This window comes from Channa argus, chromosome 24, assembly GCF_033026475.1.
Source record: "Channa argus isolate prfri chromosome 24, Channa argus male v1.0, whole genome shotgun sequence".
Taxonomy (NCBI): Eukaryota; Metazoa; Chordata; class Actinopteri; order Anabantiformes; family Channidae; genus Channa; species Channa argus.
Genome location: NC_090220.1, coordinates 9,458,225 through 9,483,360, shown reverse-complemented (window position 1 = coordinate 9,483,360; position 25,136 = coordinate 9,458,225). Strand labels below are relative to the sequence as shown.

General features: G+C 39.0%; 2 protein-coding genes across 2 annotated transcripts; one reads left to right on the top strand and one right to left on the bottom strand.

Annotated features, from left to right (window-relative positions):
- The first annotated feature begins 513 nt into the window (after positions 1–513).
- Positions 514–20,650, top strand: jhy (junctional cadherin complex regulator). Its single transcript, XM_067494319.1, has 7 exons — positions 514–646; positions 2,360–2,709; positions 5,624–6,347; positions 10,600–11,048; positions 11,392–11,689; positions 16,056–16,142; positions 17,568–20,650. The coding sequence occupies exons 2-7, from the start codon at positions 2,402–2,404 to the stop codon at positions 17,775–17,777; spliced, it is 2,076 nt and encodes a 691-aa protein (XP_067350420.1). The 5' UTR covers positions 514–646; positions 2,360–2,401; the 3' UTR covers positions 17,778–20,650.
- Positions 20,651–21,148: 498 nt separating this feature from the next.
- Positions 21,149–23,921, bottom strand: bsx (brain-specific homeobox). Its single transcript, XM_067494479.1, has 3 exons — positions 23,558–23,921; positions 23,004–23,194; positions 21,149–22,815 (listed from the first exon to the last, which is right to left on the bottom strand). The coding sequence occupies exons 1-3, from the start codon at positions 23,799–23,801 to the stop codon at positions 22,567–22,569; spliced, it is 684 nt and encodes a 227-aa protein (XP_067350580.1). The 5' UTR covers positions 23,802–23,921; the 3' UTR covers positions 21,149–22,566.
- Positions 23,922–25,136: the final 1,215 nt, after the last annotated feature.

Here is a 25,136-nt window from a genome sequence, read left to right as displayed (position 1 = left end):
TTAGTTTTTGAAAAGAGGTGGATTAAATTTTAGGCAAACTTGAGCTAAGGCACAAATTTTATGAAACTTGACAATCAAAATAAAGTGGGGAATGATTTAACTAACTCCAGTGGTCAAAGCATGGGCCATGAATGAGGCCAGAAGTTCAACTGCTTGGTCACTTGAATTGAGCGTAAAGTGAAACTTTCAGGCGATGAATGTTATTCGTAGTGTGTTTTATCCCCAGGTGCTTCTGTTTTGGCCGCTCTATCCAAACCAAGGGGTAAAATGCTAATCTTATAAAAATAAAACATGGCAGTCGACGTATTGTACTAATTTGGCTATTCTGTGTATCTAAGCGTGGAATAATGAAATTTGAAAATTGTGCAATCGAGGTAACTTGTAAATATAGGAAATATATGAATGCTTCTGCCAGACTACATGACGAGGTCATGGCAGTAATGAGGTCTTGAATAAATTGAATGCATGTAAAACTAAAGCTTGGAGCGGCTTGTGGTTTGATAATGATTATCACTAATCGTATACAGTTGCGTAAGAAACTCAATTACCCAAACCCTAAGCAGTACTATAGTAACCCTACTCGTTACTATAACGTGTGCGTCGGCGTTTCCATGGCTGCAGTGCATTACAGAACAGAAGAAAGCAGGTAGGAACCTTCCTGGCCTTACCTGAAATTTCGTCAAAATTGTTATATTCGTGACCGTAAATACAAGTACCAGCTACATACGTTTACTTGTTATGAAATTTAAGTGTCTTTATAGTTTTCCAAGTGCTCGTCGTTTAGCAAAACAAGCTAAGGTTATCGATGGTTGCCAACACAAGTTCTATTGAGGCCTCATTGATAATGTTAGCTTTCCAACTAACGTTAGGCTAAGTCATGACAAACAATAAAACACATGACTTGGTAAACTTATTTACAACACAAAGCCTTTAGCCCATATAGAATTATTATGAATCGCCAAAGGTAACCAGAAAACAGAATGGGTTGGTGAAAATAATTTCATTTAAAATACTTCATTTAGCTTAGCATTAAATCATTATCAGGCGTTTGTTGTAAGTTTGACCACATTAACAGGTAGATTGTCCAGGAAACGTCATTGAATCTAACTGCTGTATCATTACGCTGAAGAATCCAAATAAAGCTAGAGTTAACCTAAGATAAATGGCAAAAACTAGCTGTGACCTACCAGGGTGTTTTTGGTTAAATCTTAAAAAGAAAGAAGGCACTTTAGAAGCCTCCGTAGCTATTGTATGCAATAGTTACGGTATGAGGTTTTTAGTATGGAGAACTCGGAACCAAGTCTGTTTGTGGTACAAAGTCAATTTGCCAGTATCTTGTTGAGTTTACCAATAAGGTACGAAGAACTTTGAGCAAATAAGCAATACATATTTTCTACTAAGTTGGAGAGCACATATCTATACGTATTTTAGTTTCCAGTTATAACTCGATATTTTAGCTATGTAAACGTGTGTATATGTATGTCTATGTAAGTATGTATTGTACTGCCTTCGAAGGATGGCTACAATTTAACAAACCAGCAGATGGAGTAGTAACCTACTTGCTCTGACTACGTCTAATAACTTGGATTTTAAGCACAAATAAAAAGAGACTCAAATATTTATATGACTTCACCCTTTATCTTTAATCGTGTAATAAAAAACGGTGGCGGTAGGAACGTTAAAGAGTCACGTGACCATACATTTTTGTGAAGTAATTTAGGATTCAAACTTGAGTGGGACAAAAATTAGATCCTTAATGTTTGAAACTTCAGAATGGCAACTGTCAGCATTGGTATTCAGTTGGCAGTGTACCTGGCTGTATTTATATCTTAGGTGAAAAGTGTAAAACATTTGAAGGTCCCACATTTATTTGTACAAACAATAGCTCACAAATGCAACCACAATGGCACCACACTGGTTTTGCATTTTTCAGGAAGGAGACATGTACCTACTCCTAGAGATGAATGTATTGTGTTGCATAAGGTTCACAAGCATCCCACAGGACAACTGTCGAGGAACTGGTAAAGATGGTGGGGGTAACTGGTACAAAATCCTCTACATCCACAGGAAGTAGAGCATTGTATAGCCCTAAACTTAAAAAAAAAACATGCCTACATGTTTTTTTTTCTTTGTGGCGCAATTCTTGTTTAATTATTGATGACAGTTGAGTTGTATGTTGTATGTTGAGGTTCATCTGAGTTTATATATACCTGCTACAATCAGATTATTTTACACAAAAAACAGAATTAACTTTTGACATGACTATAAGTACAATAACATTACGTCATGCTTAACATAAATAAGCTCTTGCAGCCTGTTGTGTTCTTGTACTATAAAGTTTTTTTTCACATTTTAATAGATAAGATCTTTGTGAAGAAGACTCACCAGCTACCAAATTAACATGGATAAAGGACTCAAACATACATCCCCAAGACAAGCACTTCTGGCCAACCAGTGGGACTCTGTGGAGTCTGAGATCTTGGCCCAAAAGACAGTCTCCCAACAACAGATGCAGATTGACTACCATGAGAAAAACGGCTACAAACTGCCTCAAAGGGAGAATGCTGACTACTTAAAACAGGGTGATGATGAGGATGCTGATGATAAAGTTTATGACAGCCTTGAAGTAGAATCCCACTACAATGCCAAAAGGAACCTCTTCCCTCCATACACAGAATATATGCATACAAAAATAATCCAAAGAGAAAGGTGAGTAATGTAAATTTCATTTACTTTTTTAAATGAAACTTACTTTTCATTTACTTTTTGTCCTGCCAAGAGCAAGCCATTTAGTGTTGCAATTTAATTATGAAGTTCAAAGTGGGCATAGATACCGAGCATTAGTGTGCTTAGAAGTATCTTCTGTTGCAAGACTACATCTAACATTCCTATCAGGCTGGAATGAACACACTCTAAGTATGCTTAATGTATCAGTGTGGCAAATTTAGACCTTCAGCCACATTTGTAAAATAAGGTTTTAGGCTTGTATTCAGAGAGGATTGGCATGCTACATTTTGAAAGCAAATTCAAAAAGAAAAAAGAGGTTTGTTAATTTCCTCTCTACCTATTTACTCCCAAGTCCTTTTCAAAATCAATCAATTCAGTCACAAATGTATATGTTATCTAAAATAAACTCAGTTGCTTAGTTGTTTTTAAGCAAACATGATTCAAAACACTGGTAAATTCTGCATTTGTTGAAATTGTTGCACCTAAACTGTGCGGTGCAAAGTGTGGTTTACTCACTGTTGGACAGTGGAGCTCTATGGCAAAGAGAATGAGGTTTTGGATTTAAAAAAAATTAAATACATATGGCACGACTCATTCTAATGTAGAGATCCTTCATTTGGCCAGTAGATAGTAGTAATTGATGTTAGTGGCACAATATTTATAGATTTACTGCCCTGGATGAAATAGTATTGGCAAATAGCTATTAAAGTTGCTACCATAAATTAATTTTTATGTTTTGATTAAAACTCATGTTAGCTGTGTAATAGATGACTGGGGTAAAGGTCTTGTGAAAATAAACACATAATTTCATTGGCTGTCTAGGCTTTCATTCTATAAATATGTATTTTTGTCTAGGCTGTTCACCCCAGGGAGATTGTGCCCATCTTTGTTCAATTTACCCATTGAACCGAACTGTTACTTTCACTGCCTGTGACAAATTAATTAAATTTAAGCATATAATAGTGTTGCTTAGATGAAATATGAGGAGCATGGGAGTAACAATGAAACCTTTTACTTTTAAACTGCACATGGATGAAAAGATAAATAGTCTTCATTCATCATTTAACAATGAAACAGTGTCAGTCATTTAATGAGATGCAGGCACTGCTCGTACATTGTAGTGACAATGGCCTAATTCAGGTGCTTTCGGAATAACAGCTTTTATTTGAGGGAAATTAGATTTTTGTTTTGTTTGGGTGGATCACAATAAGTGGTCACTCATGGTCCATTAACCAGGGTCATCACCACTCTCTTTTTTGAGAGACTAGAGAGGCATCTGAGTTAAAGACTACACCTTACCTGTTTTTGCACTCTGGTTTACTTGTACAATTTTTTTTGCTCTTCTTCTTGCTCCAGACACACCTGCTTGTCATTACTTTATAAAATAGATAAGGAGCATTTTCTATTTTCTTAGCATTAATCTGTGCAGATTAATACCCAGCAAGTGTGTGTCGACTTCCAAAGTACATTGTTTCAGGCAAAAATGACCATGACATTCTCACAAAATGTCATGTCGGCATTTCATATTGCCCGGGCATTGGACACAATCCCATTTCCACTACGATCTCTTATAATAATTTCCATTATAATCTTCTCCTCTCTTCTACCTCCTCATACAGGGTAAGCCTTTTCACACAATGCCATTGCCCAGTTTACAAACCCAAAGAGCATTTCTCATTCAAGCAAAAGATTCCTATTGAAGCAACTCCATTCATCTATCCTTACTATATATTACACCTATGTCATGCCAAATATTGCAAAAAGATATTTGAGTACCATGTGTATGACCAGTTTTTTTCTTTTTCTCAATGGGTTTTGGTCACAATATTTTACTTGCTTTTGTATTTAGGTGTCTGCTTCTTGGACAAGAAATAATGGGCTGTAGTGTTTTGCCAGTGTTAGAGGCATCATGCCCAGCTGCATTTTCTCTATAATACATTCTCCTACTTGTTTGAGTTGGAGTCATTAGAGAGACATCCCTTACCCTTTTGGCCTCGTCGAATTCAAGGGCCCTACACCTAGGCAACCCCCCCCAAAAGCTCAACATTGCGGTAGGAGAATTAGGCTCCCCTCATCCTCCCAGTAAGCACAACAAAGAGGCTCTCTGCTATTTATTTTAATGAGATCTTTTCATCACCATCAGAAAGAGCATTTTAGCCTGCAATTTTCAAGCCATTTCATAAGCTGAAAATTGTCGTTTGTGAACCATTCCCTCGCTAGTAGCTCTCAAATACGCTCTCATTAGTGAGCCTGGAGGTGAAAATACGAAAATTATCTGTAAATACAGGCTCATAATCCCCCTCATCTGTTTCAATTTCAGAAGTCTCTGATAAGGCCTAGCACTCTTTGTTTAAGGACAACATCATTCTAATAATGGTGTAATGCCTCTTGTTCCTTTGACCTCTTAGCACAGGCCCTATGTGCCATTCAGATGTGTGTAAAATGTCCTTTAGAGATGGAAATATCATTAATAAAGCTGCTTACCAACATTTAAATATATTACTAATGTAATTATCTCAGTTGGTAAGGCAGTCGTCCACAGGGTCAGTGGTTCAATCCCCGGTCCCGGCTATATGTCGAAGTGTCTCTGGGCAAGACACTTAACCCCTAACAGCCCATTTCCCTTTTCAGGTGTGCAGTGCCGGTCCAAGCCCGCTAGAAAATGCCAGATCATCATGTGGACAATGATATGCTGTGGCGTCCCTGAACTTACAGGATAAGCCAAAAGGACCAAAAAAAAACATAATTAAGGAACACATTCTTTTAAGATTCAGTTTAATTTTTTTCTAATTAAATGAGCTTAGCAATTAATTTAGAACATATTAATGCAAATATTAGTCTCAGGGGAGTCTCTGTTGAATTTGTGATCTTTATTCTGTTTTCTTTTACCTTGCAGCCAGCTGATCTCTAATGATGACTATTCTGACCTGCGCTATGACCCCAACTGGAGGATCAACCTAAAGAGAAATGAAGACTTAATTAACAGTCCACAGATTTCCATTGAAAAATTTTACACTGAAGAAAAGTTTAATCAGTCTTATGCTAATAGACAGGAACTGACAATAAATGGTGGATACAGATATATTGCTGACAGTACTCCAGCTGTTGTGGTGACTCCACACACGGCTGACTGTAAGTCTGACTGGCCATACTGCCTTCACCTACAAGGTGATCAGACAAGCTCAGTAAGATCTCCTGATTGTCATAGGAATGCTTTGCAACTTGGATCACAAGAAGCTGAAATTTCAAGGCCACCCAGCTCTTCTACTACAAATGAAAGTAATAACACTTTACACTCAGATTCCAGAGAGACCTGTGAAGATAGCTTTGACAATGCTGGTCACAATAATAGCACATCTACTAAAATGACAGAGAATATACCTGCTGCAGAATTTCAGACCTACCACCAGTCAGAATGGATACAACACATTCAAGGCAGGCCCATTGAGACACAGAAAATGAGCTCACCCACAATGACGAGTCCAAACAAAAAGCTAAAAAGACTGGCCGAGGACATAGTGGAACGGAACAAAATAACCCTAGGCCGCAACACTTCCAGATGTGGCTCCTACGTGAGGGCACATGCCCTTAAGCATGAGGTCCCTTGTCATGTGAATAAGGTGTGTATACAATGTAGTTTTCTGAATTACTGAATAGGAATATGATTTTTTTGAAGGGGGCAGCTTTGTGATGGTCGCTCTTGTACAGTCAGTCTGTCAAAAACAGGCTGCAATTACAGAAACAGACACCAGGAGCTGCACTAACATTGATAATGAATTTTGGAGTGTTGAGCTTTGTAAGTTTGACTGGGTGGGGACCAATTATAATATATGAGTTGTTTAAAATCCTAGTTTAATCAGTTTATGCTATAGTTTTATGATCTATTTGGCAATGTCCTGTGATCTGTCCTGTGCTCAGTCTTGGAGAAAAATCTATTAAATCTACTTGAGTCTAAGACTGATAATTTCCTACAAAATTGTGTTATTTCTTTTGGATAAAAATCTTTCGGTCATAGTTATGATTGAGAAATATTAGACCCAAAAATATATAGACAAGTTTGTGTTGTTGTCTATGTTGGCTGGTAAGAGTAGCTTACTGTTGATACCATTGTGCTGTGGCTTTGTTGTGATTTCGTGTGAATTTGTTGAATCCTGGACAGAATCTCAGTACGATTGCTGAAATGGTACTGAGATTCTTTAATTACAGAGTTTGATTGTGAGGCTTGTTAGTACATGTGAACAACACATGCTGTTCTGTCTTATTTTTTTAAACACATCTTTTTTCACTGTGCACTCAGGTGACCAGTATATGCTTATTCTAATGTTGGAAATGCAATTGATGGGCAGTATATTGACTGCAGCATGTCTCACAAACAGAGACAAAAATTGTTTGCATCTTTTTTCCCTGTTTTTTCTTTCCCTCTCCTGCGTCAGCCAAGCTTATGCTCATTTAGTTGTATTGATATCTATATGCTCTTTATTGTCATCTCAGACAACAACTAGGAGAATATCCTATGATGTTTGCTCTGACCCAGTCTGAAAATTAATTTGGCAAAGAACCATAGCTGTTTTCATCTGCCTTCTCCTCCACCATATGAAAAGGGCCATGTCTGGCTATGCAGGGCTTATTATGAGTTGATGTGTACAACAAGAACATCAGAGACGCATGGTTACCAATAGGCTCTTAGACATCCCTGCACCTGGCACAGTGGCATAATTGGTCAGGATGGCCCGCATTCCCCATTTGTCGGGCCACAAGACTGTTTGCTAGCTATAATACCCCCAACCTTGTTCACCCATCTGAGCCCCAGCTCTCTACAATGTCTCATATCATCACCATTTACATAGTCAAGAGCCGTTAGCTTTGTGCAATAGTAAACAGCGCCAGAGCCTTTCCCTCTCGTAAACCCTTGTGTTTTGTCATTTTCCCTCTGAATTTGCTTGTTACTTCTCCATTGCCCCATCTCCCCAAAGACATGCCTTACTTAATGGGGGGCACAGGGCATAAAAGAAGGGGGCAACAATTTGCATGTAGTCTATTTCTTGTTTCATTACTGGATTAATATATGAATTAGGTGTGTTACAGCAACTTTATAATGTATCAACAAAGCTTATTACAAATACGCGTAAAGGACAGTAGAAATATTTTTTAGATTAAAAAAATAATTAAAATAACATTTTTGAGAAAGGAGTACCATCTTTGTGACTAACATGCTTGGATAATAGATAAGCCACAGCAAAACAGAATTAACATATAAACATCATCCTTGATTTGCAAGTGTGTAAACATAATTATGTTTCTTAAAAACAAACAAAAAAAAATCAACATGACGGTGGCACAGTTTGAGTAATTAGACGCTGAGTCGTGTTTGTTTATATATATATATATATATATATATATATATATATATATATATATATATATATATATATGACAGTTAACTTAACACTGAAACCAAACATGAAACATTTTTTGAGGCTATAATGTTAATAGATATTAATTATTGGTAAGTTTTGATTTTGTTCTCTGGTCCCTTGTTTTAAAATATATTAAATATAATAAATAATATTTAATTTTACACACACAAAATGAAATATTCAAAGAAGTAACAGAATTTTGTTACCTTCTACTTTCTCTCTAAGATATTTCGAAATGTAATATTGGCAGATGTAGTGAGAGATACACCTGTAGAGAACATAAGCAACTTTTCATCTGTAGGATAAGTACTCATTTTATTACAAAGTGTGTCCTGCTTCCTTCAGCTCTTCCTTGTCTGTTGCACTTGCAAAAGATAGCAACACTCCATGTGCAAATCGCATCAGTTTCACAAATCAATGTGAGTTCAGGCAGGCCAGTTGCTGCTAGGCCTTTTTAAAATAACCCATTTGGTCTTTTGAAGAGAGTGGCCATCTCAAGGCAACTTGTGATAATTAGACGTGTTATTAAATGTACACAATTTCCTAATGCAGCAAATGTTTAGCTCAGCCAAGTGGCAGAGTGGCAGTAGCAATGATTGGCTTCATTGGAGCTTGGGCCTCCTTTGATAAAGACAGAAGTAGCAGATCAATCTTCTGCTATTGCACTCAGCCCTCAGAGTCCCTTCTCCTCTCGCAAGCCCTCACTTCAAAGCCAGGGGAACATAATGTACAATCTTTTAATAGCTTTAGACCAAAGCTCTGGGGAGCTCTCTGCCACTGTATACCCTGCCTCAGTCTAAACACCTAATCAAGATTACCTGGGCTGGCCACAATAGCAGCTAAATGCAATTCAAGATCCACAGCCCCTTTGAAGTCTTCATTGCGAAAAGCAGATGTTTCCCGGATACAGGAGGTAATACAGCTAGCTGCAATTGGCAGACTTTGTTGTGACTCACAGAGAAGCAATTACGTGGCTCCCAATTGAATAGAAAAGATATTACACAGCTTACCATGCTCAACATGTAATACAGGGCTGATCATTTGCTCCAACTGATTGGGATTTTTATAATGGGTGACAAAAGGCAATGGCAGGGGGAATAGGTAAAGGTGAGAGGCAGATGTGTGTGTGTGGGACATACAGTAGTCACAGACACTTGCTCCTGATCTTCTAACAACTGTTCTGCCCATGTTGTTCATCTGTAAGAGGACCTGAATCGCTAACGGTCTGGGATTCCACTTTTTTCGACGAGCTACTGCAAACACCCAAATTGGCTTGAACACTATAGAAAAAAGATTATACAGTTTGGACATTGAAACACCACCAGGTGTGAGTGCTCCAATAATACCCTAAATATTTTTCAGCATAATAGTGGAGGCTATTAGATGCAATCACAAACATACTTATCGATAGATATGTTACAAAGTGATTCAGTCTCTCTTTGCGACCTTCATTCATTCAACTTCACAGAATTATTGGCTTTCAGTGAAAAAAGTCTTCAGTCTGTCAATACCATTGATCCACTCAGGTGGTCCTCTGCCACTGAGGGGAAGTCTGGAGTTAACTAAATGATTTTCATTACAGCATAAAAACAACATAATTCTACGCCACATGGAAACATTTGGAACAACTGAAACAGTAATTTGATACAATATCGTGTAGTTAAAAAAGAAAGACATTGATATGAATGGGTGTAATATTAATACTCCTGTGTGTAGATTTTAACAGGCTGTATAATGTACGTATGTATAAGCTTCGAAGCCAGCTTAGGGTCTGAGCTGCCTCTGAAAAACACAATGGCTGCAGTTAGGACCCTTTTATACTTTTGACACTGTTCGCAATGAGCATTTGGGAAAAAAGTAGTTAGTTTTGTAGTAAAAAAGGAGAAGATTGAAGGAACATTATTGTTTTGAATACTTGAGCAGCCATCTTAGCACTGCAAAACAGAGGAGAATATTTTCCCAGTAGAAAGGGAAAAGCTGATGTTTGGTAAATCAGCTACATTAAATTCATGAGACACACACTCATAGACCTCCTGCTAAATAATTTGGTCAGATCATGCAAAGAAGAGTGCCAGCCCTTCTTTTGGAAAAATTGTGCCACTTACCCTTAGCTGATATCGTCTGTTGTTGTGTTTGAGGTGTAAATGGCTAGATATAGAGTTGATTATTTGTGCCTTCAGAAATACACCAAGATACTATTTGGAGGAGTAACTCATACCAGTGTAAAGGAGTTAAAAAATATTCACAGCACCTATCTGTATATATGTCAGTGGAAAGACTAGCCTAAAGGTTAGAGGTTGTTTGCTGGCATCCCAGTTAAGGCAAATGTCATATGGCATATGCCCCACTCCCCCCCCATATAGCCCAGTCATGGCTTTATCATTTGTCTTTTATTTCTCTGACATCCTACAATAAAGAAAACATCTTTAAGCTGTTAATCCTACTATAACCCTAGGTCACCCAGAACAGCAGCGGGAAGAAAGCCCAGCGGAAAGAATATCCCAACCCCTCTCAGCAGCAGCAGCCCTCTGCTCCAGAGGTCAGAAGTGTGCAGGGAGACTATTTGAGCTCCCCATTAGTAAGACCAACTGCTGTAACCCAGCCAAAAGTTCAGAAGATGACTTCATCACAGCCTGTGCCCTCCACCATCCATCTCAACATCAACCTCAACACTTCATCCCATGTTCTTTCGTTACTGCAGCACACGGGCCAGGATGCCCTCATGAACTTAGCATCTCTTTGTGGTCATCCTCAGTTGAGCTACGCATCTGAAGTTCAGATTGCCTTGCCTCCAAAGTATCAACCAACAGATTTAGAAAAGCCCTCCCACATGTCTCTGAGAAGGCTAAATACAAAACGTCATCCCCACTCAAACCTGGAGAGCAGCCCTGAACAATGCCAAAGGTGAATCATTGTACTGTTTTTTAATTGACAGTAAAAAAGCCATTTTAAGAATCTCGTTGACAAAAAGAATTATGGCTGTCTCCAAAATAGGAATCAGAAGCATAATTGTGGACACAGTAGATTAATTAGTGTTAGTAAAATGACAGCGCTTAGGCTGGAACAACAATGTCCTGTCTAATGCACTATATTGAAATTCATTATATACATATTCATATTCACTATATCTATATAAAATATTTATGTAATAATATACACTAATATGAGCAAAAATTACAAATATGTTGCATCTAATTATCATTAAATGCTTCAATATTTATATTAATTTATCATGTTGTGTTTTCAGGACAGCAGCATTAAAGTTGCCATTATCGTCTGATGGAGAGAACCAGAATTTTCCAAATGAGGTTCACTCTAAACAGTTTCCACAAAACCTCCTCAAGACACCCATTATTAGTTCATCACAGAGCCTGGGCTCCTACACAGTCCTGCCCCCTATAGAAAAGCCGCCAACAGGAAAAGAGCATAACCTGAGTCCTGGTCAGTGTGTGAACACAGCCTACCCCATTCAAAGAAGCAGCTCTGACAGCTACCTGAGTCACATGAAGAAACAGAAAAGGCTGAAGGCAGGAGTCACTTACAAGGTTGGTCTGTGAGCCTCATTTGTGTCATCAAAGAAGAGAAACTGAGTGGTTTAATGTTTTGTTTTTGCTGTACAAGATTAGGGGTGTTTTACTGATACTTTATTGTATATTTAAAACAATCTCTATGTTTTCCATAAGCTGTAATAAAGATGCATTTGTTTTAAATGACAGACTAGTAGGCACACTTAGTGTCATTCAAGCACTAGATGTGTCCATAATTAGTTTGGATTTCATGCAATGTCTATAGAGTAGCTGGTACTGGCCTTATTTATTGATTTGATTCCAAAACGCCATGTAAATTATTAACTTCTGTTATAAAGATAAGATAAACATTTTTTGTGAGTAAAATATTACAATCGTACAGTACAAATAAGTATACAATCACCAAACAATTGCACTTGGGTTCATGTTATTGCACATTGTTACAATAATTAATTAATAGGAAAGTATATTATAGTGAGTTTTGGTTCACTGGGGGCAGCTATAGTTGTAAAGTCTGACAGCAGCAGGGAGAAAAGACTCGGCACTTAGGATGTAATAATCTGTCACTGAAGGAGCTCCTTAGAGATGTCAATATGGCATACAGGGGGTGGGGTTCGTTCTCCAGCAAGGATGATAGCTTTGCTGTCATCTTCCTTTCTCTGTCCTCCTTTTCTGTGTCCAGTGGCCTCCCCAGGACCTATCCAGTCTAGTGTTCTGTAGAGATGCTGCTGCTCCAGCAAACCACACTGTAAGAGGCCACCAAAGAGTCAAAAAATGTCTTCAGTAGTGCTCCTTGCACTCCAAAAGACCTTTGTCTCCATAGCAGAAAGTTTGTGCTCTGTCTTTTCCTATAAAGTGCTTCTGTGTTATCAGTCCACTCCAGTTTATTGTTTAGGTGAACACCCAGGTCAGAGTCCACTCTCTCATTGTCCTTTCCCTAGATGTTCACCGGTGATGGTGAAGAGTATGTGTGTCTGCTAAGTCCACTACCAGCTCTATGGTTTTCCCCACATTGATCTGGAGGCAGCTCTGCTGGCACCAGTGCTAGCTCAGTTCTCTCTACTCTCTGTAATCATTAACTGTGAGCAGACCAACAATGGAAGAGTCATCAGAGAACTTCTGCAGGTGACAGGTTGCTGAGCTGAACATGAAGTCTGTAGTGTAGATGGTGAAGAGGAACAGTGCCAGAACCTTTCCCTGCAGGGCTCCTGTATTACAGACAACCATGGCTGACTCGTAGTCACGAGCCCTCACATACTGTGGTTGGTTTCTGAGGTAATTTAGTATCCAGGGGGACAGGACAGAAGCTCATCCCTCAGAAGCTCAGGCTTGATTTAAAGCACTAGCGAAGTCAAAAAACATGACTCTCTCTGAGCTCCCAGTCTTCTCCAGGTGATAGAGAGCCTTGTTCAGAAGAAAGATGACAGAATCTTCAACTCCGATGCCTGGCTGGTAGGCAAAGAGAAGTTGATCTATTGATGTGCTCACCAGAGTGCAGAGATGGTTAAGTATCAGCCTCTCCAGCATCTTCATCACATGTGAGGTCAGCGCGACCGGTTTGTAGTCCCCGAAATCTTTCGGCGAAATGTCTTAGGTACTGGTACCACACCTCTCTCTACGTATTTCCCAGCTCCTCCTTGTTTCCTGGTTTAAAACAAATGATTACATTTTTCAGCACATCTGAGTGTTTCTAGTCCTGAACACTGACAGATACCTTAACTGCAGGCTGGATGCTTCATAAACATTCAGTGACTTTGATAAACCTGGTTTTGCAGCTGGGCATTCAACAATTTGGAAAGTTATGGATTAAGGCATGTTTGAAACTTGCCTTAATGATCACACATTTCACTGAATACACTTTGTGTTGTTGTTATGCACTTCTACACAACTAAAGTGGCTTCTGAATTGTTAAATTGAGTAGCATTCCCCTTTAAACCCCACATGCATAAGAGGTTACACAAATACTTGCCCCTTTAAAATACTTTAAAGTCCTAATTAATCCCCTCAGCTGTCTCCATGCAGGGGCTGCTTAATCCAACAGGAGTGCACAAAACATCGGGTTAATTATTTAGCTCCACTAAGATATACATAATTGCTATAAGATAATGACTGCATAAACCACAAAGCTGCAGGCTCTGAAAGGCCATATGAAGACCTGTTACAGGATAAGGTGATTAGAGGGGGCAGTGTCTGTAAGGCACAGGGCCACTAAAGATGGCCATTTACATTTAATAATTTGGCTGTTGTATTTCGAGTCTTCTTTGATTTGTGCGACTGAGCTGTGCAGGGAAATCTTGAGTAGAAAGTAATTAAGCAATCTTGTCATCTCCAAGTTAGTTTCATAATGTATTGCCATTGGATTTTATGCCATGGGTTTAGCAAATACTTGTTTGACAAGGCAGGTTAAACATTAGGTTTATCTAAAAAAAAAACTCAAGTCTCACTAATTAAACTTACAACAGCCCTCTAACCAAACTTTAAAATATTGGTATTTTAAACATAGACTTTTTGTATCCAAAAACAGGCAGACAAAACGTATCCTATTTTACATAAATGTCATTCAAATCAAATACAAAAATGTTCTGTGCTTCTTTTTTTATTTTTTATTTAACCCAACCAATAACCATTGAGAAAGTTGGAATCAAGAAATGCTAGAATCTGATTAACTGTTTATGGTTGTACTCACATAATCCTCCTGTGGTGCCCATCACCCTCCACTCCTTGACCTTCCATCTCTCCCACCATGTTAGCTGTCATGTCTGACAAGATTACAGTCTTAGTTCTTAAAGCAGTCTGGCTTCAGTCCCTGCACATGAAAGCAGATGAGTGTGACTTTGGGGCAGGGGGGAAAGGGGTAAGGACTTCGAAAGAAAGCTGCCCTTTGTGTCCATGGCCCATTGCGAAAGCAGGCTGAAATACTCCCTCCAAACAGGAGCCAGTACAATCTGAAATGATTAGCTCCCTCTTGGCTGGAACAACCTGTGGAGTTTATACACCCATGTACACACAACTCATTGTCATCAGCACCTGCAAAGGAGCTAGTTTAATAGTACTCTCAGTATTTGTTATTGTACCTGAGGAAGACATTTCAGTAACGTATCAGACCCTAATAAGCAAACACTATTCACCTGTCACCAACAATATAAATACAACCTAGTGATGTTAATGTTGTTGTTGACAGTGAACATAAACGTATTGTTTATGTTACGTAATAGCTTTTATATTAGTTTGCATTGCTTACTCTTTTTAAATTTGTTGTGATGCAATTTTCCCCTATGTAATAAAGCACTGTGATTTGCCTCTGTGCCATATAAGTAAAGCTGCATAACAGTTATGATTACATTTAAATATTAAGTAAATCTACGGTTGGTGGAAATGCCATTAGTTTTCATTGTAGCTTTAAATGACATGTTATATTATGATATTAGTGTAATGGTGGTATTTATAGTGGCATTAAACAAAATGTTAGTGCATCACCCGTCGTTATAATCTATGGTTTAGAAACCATAAATGTCTGCACAAACTGGGCCAACCTGCCAAGTAGATTCTGAGATATTCAGTGAAGAAAAAAATGGACATGGTGGTGGTGTACGATAGAAAGAGAGAAAAGAGATCTCAGAGTTAATGGCAGTTCAACCAACTGGTTGTTAAAGTATTTCATTTTGCACTAGAGTGGTTGACCAGTGTTACTGGCATGGTGAAAAAAATAAAATCATTCTTACTGTGTATGTGGCTGATCATGCTATAAAATCTGAATTTATTTTGCTAGCCCCCGACATAGTGTAGATGTACATAAAATCACTTTTGTTTTAGTCAAATATTTCTCCATATACAGTTACATACCAGACTGTCTACTCTTTTTTCATAGGGATACAGCAATATATCATCATGTGCAGTATATCAGGCCCTAATAGCTGTGCACTCAGTGTAGTGGAGTCCATAAGTATTTGAGTTCTCAGTGTTTTTGCAAATTTCTGCCAGCCATTGAGATAGCCAAACAACAAGGTAGCAGTGTTGTAAAGATGTTTGGTGAACTCTCTCAACACACTGTCTGCCAGGCATTTGTCTATTATTTTCTGTATTATTAGTGATTTATTTTCTTCAATTCACCATTTCAAATGCACCATTTGAACCCAGTGAGGGACATCAAAATTGCTTCATTGTATTTGATCAGAATTGCAACATCAAATTGGATCAAAATTGCAGTTGGAAGTGTATTGTTTGTGCCATGGTGCCATTTTGCCCGCCATCAAAACAAATTGATTTCAGTTCGACAAAGGTCTGCCTGAAATTAAGTAATCAAAAGTGTCACTTGGTGTTTGATAGCACAAATAGGGTTTGGCTATTGTCAGCTTTCAAAGTTCAAACTGTCTCTCTCCCTCAGGAATACAGTCTGAAAGACTACAAGCAGCTGAACACAGTTACAAATCCTCAAGGCCTGGGGCCTGACTACACAACCATTGCAAAAACAGTAAGTACTGACCTGTAATGTCAGTCAGTATCATAGCACCAGGAAATGTCAGTGACCTTTTGACCTACCACACTTGTTTGTGTTAAGCCACTTTGTTTATGTTGTGTTGTTTTCTTCTTAGCTCTTCATTTTAATTTTGCAGGCCTTAGTCTTTAGAGGGTGGCAACATATTACGTGTTTTTGATTTTTTTAATATGAAAAAGTTGTAGAGAAGTATTTACCTCACACTGGGCTTCTAAGAACTTTCATATGTACCAATTTCCTCATAGACAGACAAAAAGAGCAGTTTATCAAATGTATGGAATCTGACCAGGGCCCTAATTCACACATAGCTAATTCTGTATGTGGACAGAGAGAGGAGTTTCTGCCCTCGGCAACTCATTATACAGCAAGCTCTCCAAACTCTGCTCATGCCTGTCACATGGGAAAAGGTGTACGTATCATACAATATATAGGTTACATACAGATTTAGTTACATACAGGCCCTCCCTGGCCTTGTCCAGTCATTATTCCTTTTAGTCAAAAAAGAGGCTGTTACAGGATGTTATAATATATGCTGTATAATAATAATATGCTGCTAGGTAAAAACAGCTAAAAGTAGCGACTCATACAGAAAAAAGGTCATAAGAATTCATTTGGACCAAAATGATTAACTTCGCTAGTCTTTTAGCCTGTCTTCTGTATGTAAATCCTGATGTTTCCAAGTGCCATTCCATACACCCTGAACCTCTTGCAATTGTCCAAGTTCATTATTTATTGGCTTCCATGCTGTTTCACAAATACAGTTACCTATACAAAACAAATAAGTTAATCCCTAAGAAGTTTAAGTGATCTTTGTGCTTTGGTATATTTTTGGGATTGAGCATTTGGCCAATTTATACAAGGCTGATCCCTGTTTACCTCCGGCGCCAAGCCTGTTAGTGAATGATATGTGTAAATGTTGATGGGCCCACTGAATGGAACGCAGTGTTTGGTTTTGTTGGGTGGTGTGGAGAGGCTCTGCCAAGGGGATTCACAAAGAGAAGGGCCTTAAGGGAGAAATGGCTCAGTTAATTAAACCCCCTAGTATAATCTGCTTCTGTTTCTCTCTCTCTGTCTCTCTCCCTCTCTTCTCTTTCACCCCTGCTCTCACTCCTTCACCATCATCATGCTGAGAAAATGAAACGACAGAAGCTGTATTCAAACGTGATCTATGAGCAGAACAAAAAGATAAGTAGGATTCCCTTTCTGTTGGCCAAGGACCCAGAAAGCAATGACAAGAAAGTTCCCAGGATGAAGGTGTGTGTGTGTATGTGCGTGTGTGTGGTGTGTGTGTGCGTCTGTGCGTGTGTGTGACCAGCAGTTTTTGACTGTAGCTTGTGTACAATAAGTAGTAAATACTGTAAATAAACACGTGTTTTTCCTCTCTCTTTTTCTCTATCTAAGGCTTTGGAATATGCCAAGACCATAGCCAAACCCCCTTTACAGTCTCAACCAAAACAGAGACAGAAACATCAGTCTGAAGGCTTTGCTGAGCTTGTGCCTTACTTGGAGGACTTGGACATATCCCAGCTTCCCACACTGGAACTACTTAGAAAACGGCATGAAGAAGAAAAGCAGGCTTTGGCAAACTTTAGAAAAGTACATGCTGTCTGAGGCAAGATGCAGTTCACATAAACAGTCCACAGAACCCCTGCTTTGACCGACATGTCAGACATTTTTGCTAGGCCTAGTGCCATGTCATCAAATCTTTACTGCTTACATTTTCACACATTTACAGTAATAATGAAATTATAGAATCTTCTGCCACTGTCTTGTGTTAGTATTCTGTTACTACTACTGTGTTGATTATTGTTTGAAGTTTAAAGTAATGCTGATAGTTGTAGCACTGTAATGCATGGTTGGGTGGAATTGTGCTTTTGCTCCTTGGGCAATCATGTTTAATTATATTTTCTCATCATCCTGATGACTAATTATGCACCTAAAGGTTGCACATTGGTGAAAATATCTTTCAGGGTACTTACTGTATTCTGTGATTTGACAAGCCCTTACCTATGTGGCACCTATAGGAAAACAGGCATATGAGAAAGTGTTTCTGTTTCTGTTTGTCTACTTGCTCCCTGTAAGACTTGAGTGCAAGAAGATGATCCTCTCACAAAATAGCATGCATTTCTCAAATGGCAGAAATGAATCTTCGCACTGTGGGATAGCTGCTGTCATCAGTCCTCTTGTGCCTGTTTCACTCCAAAAGGGGTTAAATTTCCCCAGTACCATGGGTAGAAAGTTACCCAAGAAAAGTTTTTTCTACTCTTTGACCCAGTGGGGGGACATATATAATACACAATCACTGAGCCACAGCAACTCACTGGCACTGTAAATTTAACCAAAGTATTATATTATCCCAACACTGGGTGAATTGTAATCCAAAATGTTTTGAGTGTAGATCAAATTTTGGATCCCGACAGGTATACAGGCAAGATTAGTAACAAGAACAGTAAGGATTAGAGGCTTTGTTATTTTTGTATGCAGTCTTTTTTAGCATTAAACTCCTTTTAGTAACTAAATGGTAAATGTTCTGCACTTATATAGAGCTTTTCTACCTATTAGCACTCAAAGCGCTTTACACTGCTTCTTATACACCCATTCACACTCACACACTGATGGGGGAGCTGCTATGCAGCTGGCCAACACTCACCAGGAGCAACTAAGTTGGGGTTCAGTGTCTTGCTCAAGGACACTTCAACATGTGACTGGAGGAGCCGGGGATTGAACCAACAACTGTGAGATTGGTGGACAACCGCTCTACCTTCCTGTGCCACAGTAACTACATATATTGAGTACAGCATTATTGTATATATGAACGGAGCTGATAACTACACGCACAGGTAAGTATATCTTTCCAATAGACACCTCTTAGCCGTGTCTCAAACTGAAACATCACTGAACACCCACTGGCTCAATAAAATTGAATTGTTATTGAATGTTAACATTGATACTGAGCAAAACCCAGAATCACCAAAATCACTAAGACTCTCTTATTTTCATTTTATCCACTTGCCACTATCCCAGACCACTGGCTAAAGCCGGTATTTTACTACAGGAGAAAAGTTATTCCCATTGATATATTATTAGTTTGTCTCACCTGGTACTACAGATTAAGTGAAATTCATTCAAATCTTCACATTTTTGTGTACATTTTTCTTCTTGTTGCTAAAATAAAGATCTGGTACTAGTGCTGCGTTTCGTAGCCATATTCTATGTAGTAACTCCACCCCAACACAAAACACTCTCAAGCCGCTCATTTTACTAATTGAACCCTCAGATCATTATCAAAGCACTATTTACCTCTGTGCAATATTGTAATTAGATTATAGTCTCTATTTAACCCATCATGGACTCTTTGAAGCTCTGTGTTTTTAGTGTTAAGTCCTCAGATGCGTGGTTGCAAACGAATGACAAAGCCTTTTTTAATTTAATGAGAAATGTTGCCTATCCAGACTGTCTCTTTGCATCTTTTTTTTTTTTTTTTAGTCCCACCTACTCATTTTTTGCCATTGAAATCCAGTTAATTGAAGGAGTCTTTCAGCACTATACATGAAGGGGTCCAAATTAGCATCCCTTTCTGCCCATTGGGAAGCTAAGGCAGATGTGGAGGCTTTGATGTGAGAAGCACGCTTTCAGTCAGCAACAGGCTTCCTGAAAATGAGCTGATGGCCCTGCTATTAGGCCCAAATGCAGATGCGTACATGTGTTGCAAAACGCTTAATCTTTTAATTGATCACCTTCTGCATGGCCTATTCTCTGCAGCCTGTTAATCAGATTCACATTTTGAAGACAATATAAATTGCTTTTCAAATGATAGGAGAACCTGGCAAATTCAGTGCAAATTGAGGATTACATGTTATTGTGCAAATGTCTAATAAGAGATGTAGCTTGTAATAAAACAATTTAATTCATTTAGTTCGATTATTAAGTGTGTATTTGTGTGTGCAACTACTTCACGCATGTTTCAGAAATACATTACTAATTGTCTACACTGGATTGTTATTTCAGCAAGAAATGGTTTACTACAATGTTCAGTCTGTACAGTTAATCTGCTTCCACAGTGTTCTAGAAATATTGTTACAGCAGCTGGGAAGTAGGGTTGAGGGTAGTATATGTGATGGACAGATGTTAAATCCTAAATCATTAAAGATGATTTGAATAAGAATTAGACTATAGTGATAAATTACTGTGTTAGTGAATTAACGAAATAACACTAAACATTTGTTTGTTTGTTTTTTACATCTTCTGTGATAAAGAGCTATATGTTGTAGAAGGTGTATAATAACGTGCTGAAAAAGATGTTAATCTGTTTTCAGAATAAGTTTCATTTTGGGTTCTTTCTGTACAAATTGCCCAAAAAGTTGAGTAGCAAAATAAATATGTACTAATTTCTGCAAAACTGAATTTTTACTACTGGTGATGTGTTTTAAAAAAGCTCAAATTTCCAATGGCCATAAAATGTACCAAACACAGTTGATTAAGAAAAATTCTACTCCGGGCGGATTTTGAAGTGTCCTTGAGCGAGACCCCAACTTAGTTGCATAGCAGCTTTCCCATCGGTGTGTGTGTGCGTGTGTGTGAATGAGAAGCCGCTTTAGGTAACTATAGGACGGAAGCGCTATATAACTGCATAACTATTTACCATATTTATGTCGGCACATAGACCCCCAAAGTACCGAATAAACATTTAAAGCGAATTATTTTTTTGTTGTAGGAAATTCTCATGATTTTGCTAAAAATATCTTGGGGCCAAAATGGAAACATTAAAATAAATTTTCCAACAACTAACGACAGGGACTCAAAGTGGTGGCTCAGCGGTAGAGCATTGAGTTTGGATGCAGAACCTGCATTCGGCGTAAAAACATTATGCCCATGTGGAGACTCCTGAAGCGACAAGCCGAAAGCAGTTGATCTATGACGACAGCAAAAGTAAATAGCACGAAAACAGTTTGAAGAAATGAGCAGAGGTGCAGTAGACGTACTAATAATTCAACATTTTATTTTGAAAAATGACACATTTTATTTTGTTATTAGCACAAAGACTGTACACGTTTGTCATGACAGATTTTTTTGAAAACACCCAAGCCGAGAGCCGTCCACTACACTGCGGCATCATTGCCTGCATGGCCGATGTGCAGCACACGAGGCGTCTCTTGATTGTCTTCGGGTGACATTTCTGGTTTCTTCGTGCTTGGTGTAGATGCCTCCGTAAAAGAAAAGAAAACACAAAACAACTTCTTTAGGTAATTTCTGTCTCAACTAATAATATCCAAAATAGAAAATCCTAATGAAAGGACTTGACGTGCAGTGTGAAAATAAACGCAGACTTATGGTTTGTGAGAATTTCAGAAAAACCTCATCTTCTTCACCTGAACTGTGGAGCAGAGTTTGAGAGCTGCTGACTGTCACTTCCCGTCCCTGCGTTTGTTCTTGTTGACTTAAAGCACAGCGGGCTTCAGGCCACCACGCAGGACTCGCAGAGGAAGACAAGCAGCCACTCATTCACAACTAGGCTACATGCTGTGAAGACTGGTTCCTAAAGCAAGTGGTTCCACCAGCCGAGGAAAGAGCCGTTTGAGCTCATTTTAACAGCTGATCGTGGTTAGGATCCATGCACATGTACAGCTTTAACACAACATTAATGCTAAATATATGTCTCCTGTTTTTTCCAAGTCCTCCCTACTCCGCTGAGGCATGCGAACAGCCAAGAGAACCTGGCTTTCGGTGGAAAAACAAATTCAAACAAGGCCGTGTACCGATTCATTATTTATATATTTATATATATTTACACACAAAAATATAAACGGCAGTCACTGAAGCACAGTGTCTTCGACCAAAAGTTGATTTACAAAACTTACAACAATATGGACACATTGTAAATTATAATATGTGAAAAGTAGACAGATAACCATAAAAAAGAGCGGTTTAAAATTCAGTTTGGGGTAAAAGTGCAAATAGATGAGGTTCGTCGATGTTTCAAAGCAAAGACACGTTTGAAACGTTTCAAAGTACTTTGATTGTTTCTATTTCCAGTTAGATAATAATAATAATAATAATAAAAAAAATATATAATAATAATAATAATAATAATAATAATAATAATAATAATAATAATAATAATAATAATAATAATAATAATAATAATAATGATAATAACAAATCTTTCGTCAGACATAACAACACGAAAGGTCGATACACACAGTAAAAGTGTCCGTTGTTAAAAACCAAATTGTGGGCCCACGATGCATTTTTGAATAAATATCAACATTATAGCCATCCCCCCTTTTTGGTTCTTAAATTGTAACATAGATTTGGATCATGGAAGGAAATGAAAGTCGGTGCTATCTACAGTCTATTTACAGCCTGTCGGTCCCTGCTTAGAAAACAACTCTGCAGCCTACTATAGTAGATGATCCGGGGAGCAAATGTCGTCCTCGATATCCACGTCGTCGTCGTCGTCGTTTTCCTCCAGCATGTACGAGTCCGGCTCCAATCCGTGTTTCAACTCCTCGGCGGTCTTGTCGTTCAGGTCACTCTCGCTCGAGTTCTCCGCGGACCGCTCCAGGTCGCCGGGCGTCTTCCGCTCGTCCTGTGCTTTCCGCAGCTGCTTCTTGTGTTTCATCCGCCGGTTCTGGAACCACGTTTTCACCTGGGGGTGAATCACAAAAGGATAAAACTAAATATGTCCCCCGTGTATTACCCAAAAATGTCAATAGAAAGCCACATTATCATTTTTTTTTTTTACATTAAGTAAAGTATTAATGTTTGTTCGCTGTGGTTATTTAAAACGCATGCACAGATTCCAGTCTGTGCGTGTGTGTGTGTGTGTGTGTGTACCTGTGTCTCGGACAGGCTGAGCGCTGTGGCCAGCTCCACTCTCTCTGGTGTGGACAGGTAACGTTGGATTTCAAACCTCTTCTCCAGACCGGACAGCTGCGAGTCGGAGAAGACCGTCCTGGCCTTCCTGCGTCTGCAGTGCTTCCCCGGGAGCTCTGCGTTGTGCTGGAACAAGGCCGGCATCTGCATCCCTACAGGTGATAGGAAATCATATCACAACAAATACATCCACTGTAATAGAAGTAATGGTTGATTTATATAAAATCAATTTCAAACCTAATTTGCTAAAATAGAACAGAACACTAAGTCGAAGAAATAAGCCTCATTAGAGAATCTACTAAATATTTATTTCTCTCCGTTTATCACAGATAATGACAATGTTCTATTACCAAAACTATTACTATGCTTTCTTTTCTGAACAATCACTGACAAACTCCTTTCAAAATAAAATAGAACCTTATTTAACACTCCTGGCTTTAATTTTTTATAGTTGGTACGTTTTATCAGTAATGCTGATAGAAGTGTCGCTTTTCCTCCAGGCCTCGTGTGCTTACCAGATGTGAAGAAGTACTGGTGATGCTCTGGCTTGTGGAGAGGATGGTGTGGATGTGGCGCCAGTATTGGTGTTGGCATCAGCGGGTATCCATACTCCAGGATGGGCATCCGGGAGGCCAGAGAGCTACAGAACGGCGAGGGAATGACCTCTCTCAGTGGCTTTGGTTTGTGCAATAAAATGTCCTCAATGAAAAACGACGTCGACCTCTGCGTGGGCGCCGCAGACGCATAGTTCATACTCATGATGTTTGTTTGGTTTGTGGTTTGTTATTTACCTGCCTTTAAACCTGCATCAGCATCTGTCTGTTCCCCCCAAGTCTCCCAGGCTTAACTGCAGCCCCAGTGTGTGGTCAGTGACACTTGGTCGACCATTACATAGATATCAGGGGGAGGGCAGATTACCAAGTATTTATCCAGAGAGAGTAGCGAAATTGATTTGAGCAGCAACCAATTAGAGTTCTAGATGGGCGGAGGGGCGCGGCGAGGAAGCCGTTCCGCATTCTGATTGGCTGAAGCGCCTTCGGAGCTTGTGAATAAAGCAAACGCATTCCAGATGAGCAGCGCACCTGCGTCCGCATCACAGTTTATCTGAAAAGCAGCTGAAAATCCAACCGAGAATCGCCGCTTACAGTGGCGCTTATGTGTCGCCTGGCAACCACGTAGCGTTAGTACGAATTGTTCCTTATTTAGCTGAATTATTGTTTGTAGAATAAAGTTTAGAAACCAATTCATTTTTGATGGCATGAGATTGGCGCCAACAACACGGAGCTACATAATTTCTTTCTGTTGGCCAGTTGATGCATTAAATAGGGAGCAAGTGTTGGCGCAGCCGGGCGCTCACAAGCTGAATAATAGGATTAGGTCTTTCTGCGATATCCCACTGTTTGAAGGATAAACGACTATTTTGGTGAAATATTTGGTCAAAATATTTAAAACTGTGTATTTTTGTAGCCTGTAACCTACAATATTTAATATGACAAGGCCATTAAAATGTCCATACTATATAGTTCGTATTAGTCAAAGTGGTTAATGGCACTAAATTTAGTGGTATTAATCCTGCAACGCTGAAAAGATAAATGAATATCTAAGTGTATGCTTCTCCCGCCATCACTTTTATCATTGTGATATTTCTGTAACACAAAGACCACAGCGACTTGATTAGTAAGGAGCATCTGCAGCCTGTCAGTCAGCCATTCTGATGATGGACTGACTCGAACATGCGACCACATGCAGTTGGTTTTAATTGTCAGGAAAACTTCTGCACTCTTTCTCCATGGTAGTAGTTTTTTCAGTCAAGTGATGTTGCCCGTGTCACAGGAGGATTCTGCTGCTACAGGTCTGTCTAGTAATTCCGCCCAAATTGGCTGTAATTGTCGGTATTAAAATCTGGGAGAGTACAAGTGCCGCTCCTGTGCCCATTTGCGAAAGAAAGCGGTTCGCTGTAATTTGTTGATGTGGTGTTGTCGTCACATTTCCAATCAGGCAGCTTAATGTGAAAGTGTCTTAATGTAGGCAGAATTCATGCTGCAATGCTATTAGGCAATTAAGGGAGATGTTAGAGCGGAAGTTGTAATCCTT

What these genes read in the sequence shown, in the direction of transcription:
- jhy (XM_067494319.1), top strand. Translation starts at nt 2,402, where the DNA reads ATGGATAAAGGACTCAAACATACATCCCCAAGACAAGCACTTCTGGCC. An exon ending in TCCCTTGTCATGTGAATAAG is followed by an intron (nt 6,348 to 10,599) that starts GTGTGTATACAA and finishes CTATAACCCTAG; the next exon opens with GTCACCCAGAACAGCAGCGG. An exon ending in AGGCAGGAGTCACTTACAAG is followed by an intron (nt 11,690 to 16,055) that starts GTTGGTCTGTGA and finishes TCTCTCCCTCAG; the next exon opens with GAATACAGTCTGAAAGACTA.
- bsx (XM_067494479.1), bottom strand. Translation starts at nt 23,801, where the DNA reads ATGAGTATGAACTATGCGTCTGCGGCGCCCACGCAGAGGTCGACGTCG. An exon ending in CCAGTACTTCTTCACATCTG is followed by an intron (nt 23,195 to 23,557) that starts GTAAGCACACGA and finishes TATCACCTGTAG; the next exon opens with GGATGCAGATGCCGGCCTTG. An exon ending in TCAGCCTGTCCGAGACACAG is followed by an intron (nt 22,816 to 23,003) that starts GTACACACACAC and finishes ATTCACCCCCAG; the next exon opens with GTGAAAACGTGGTTCCAGAA.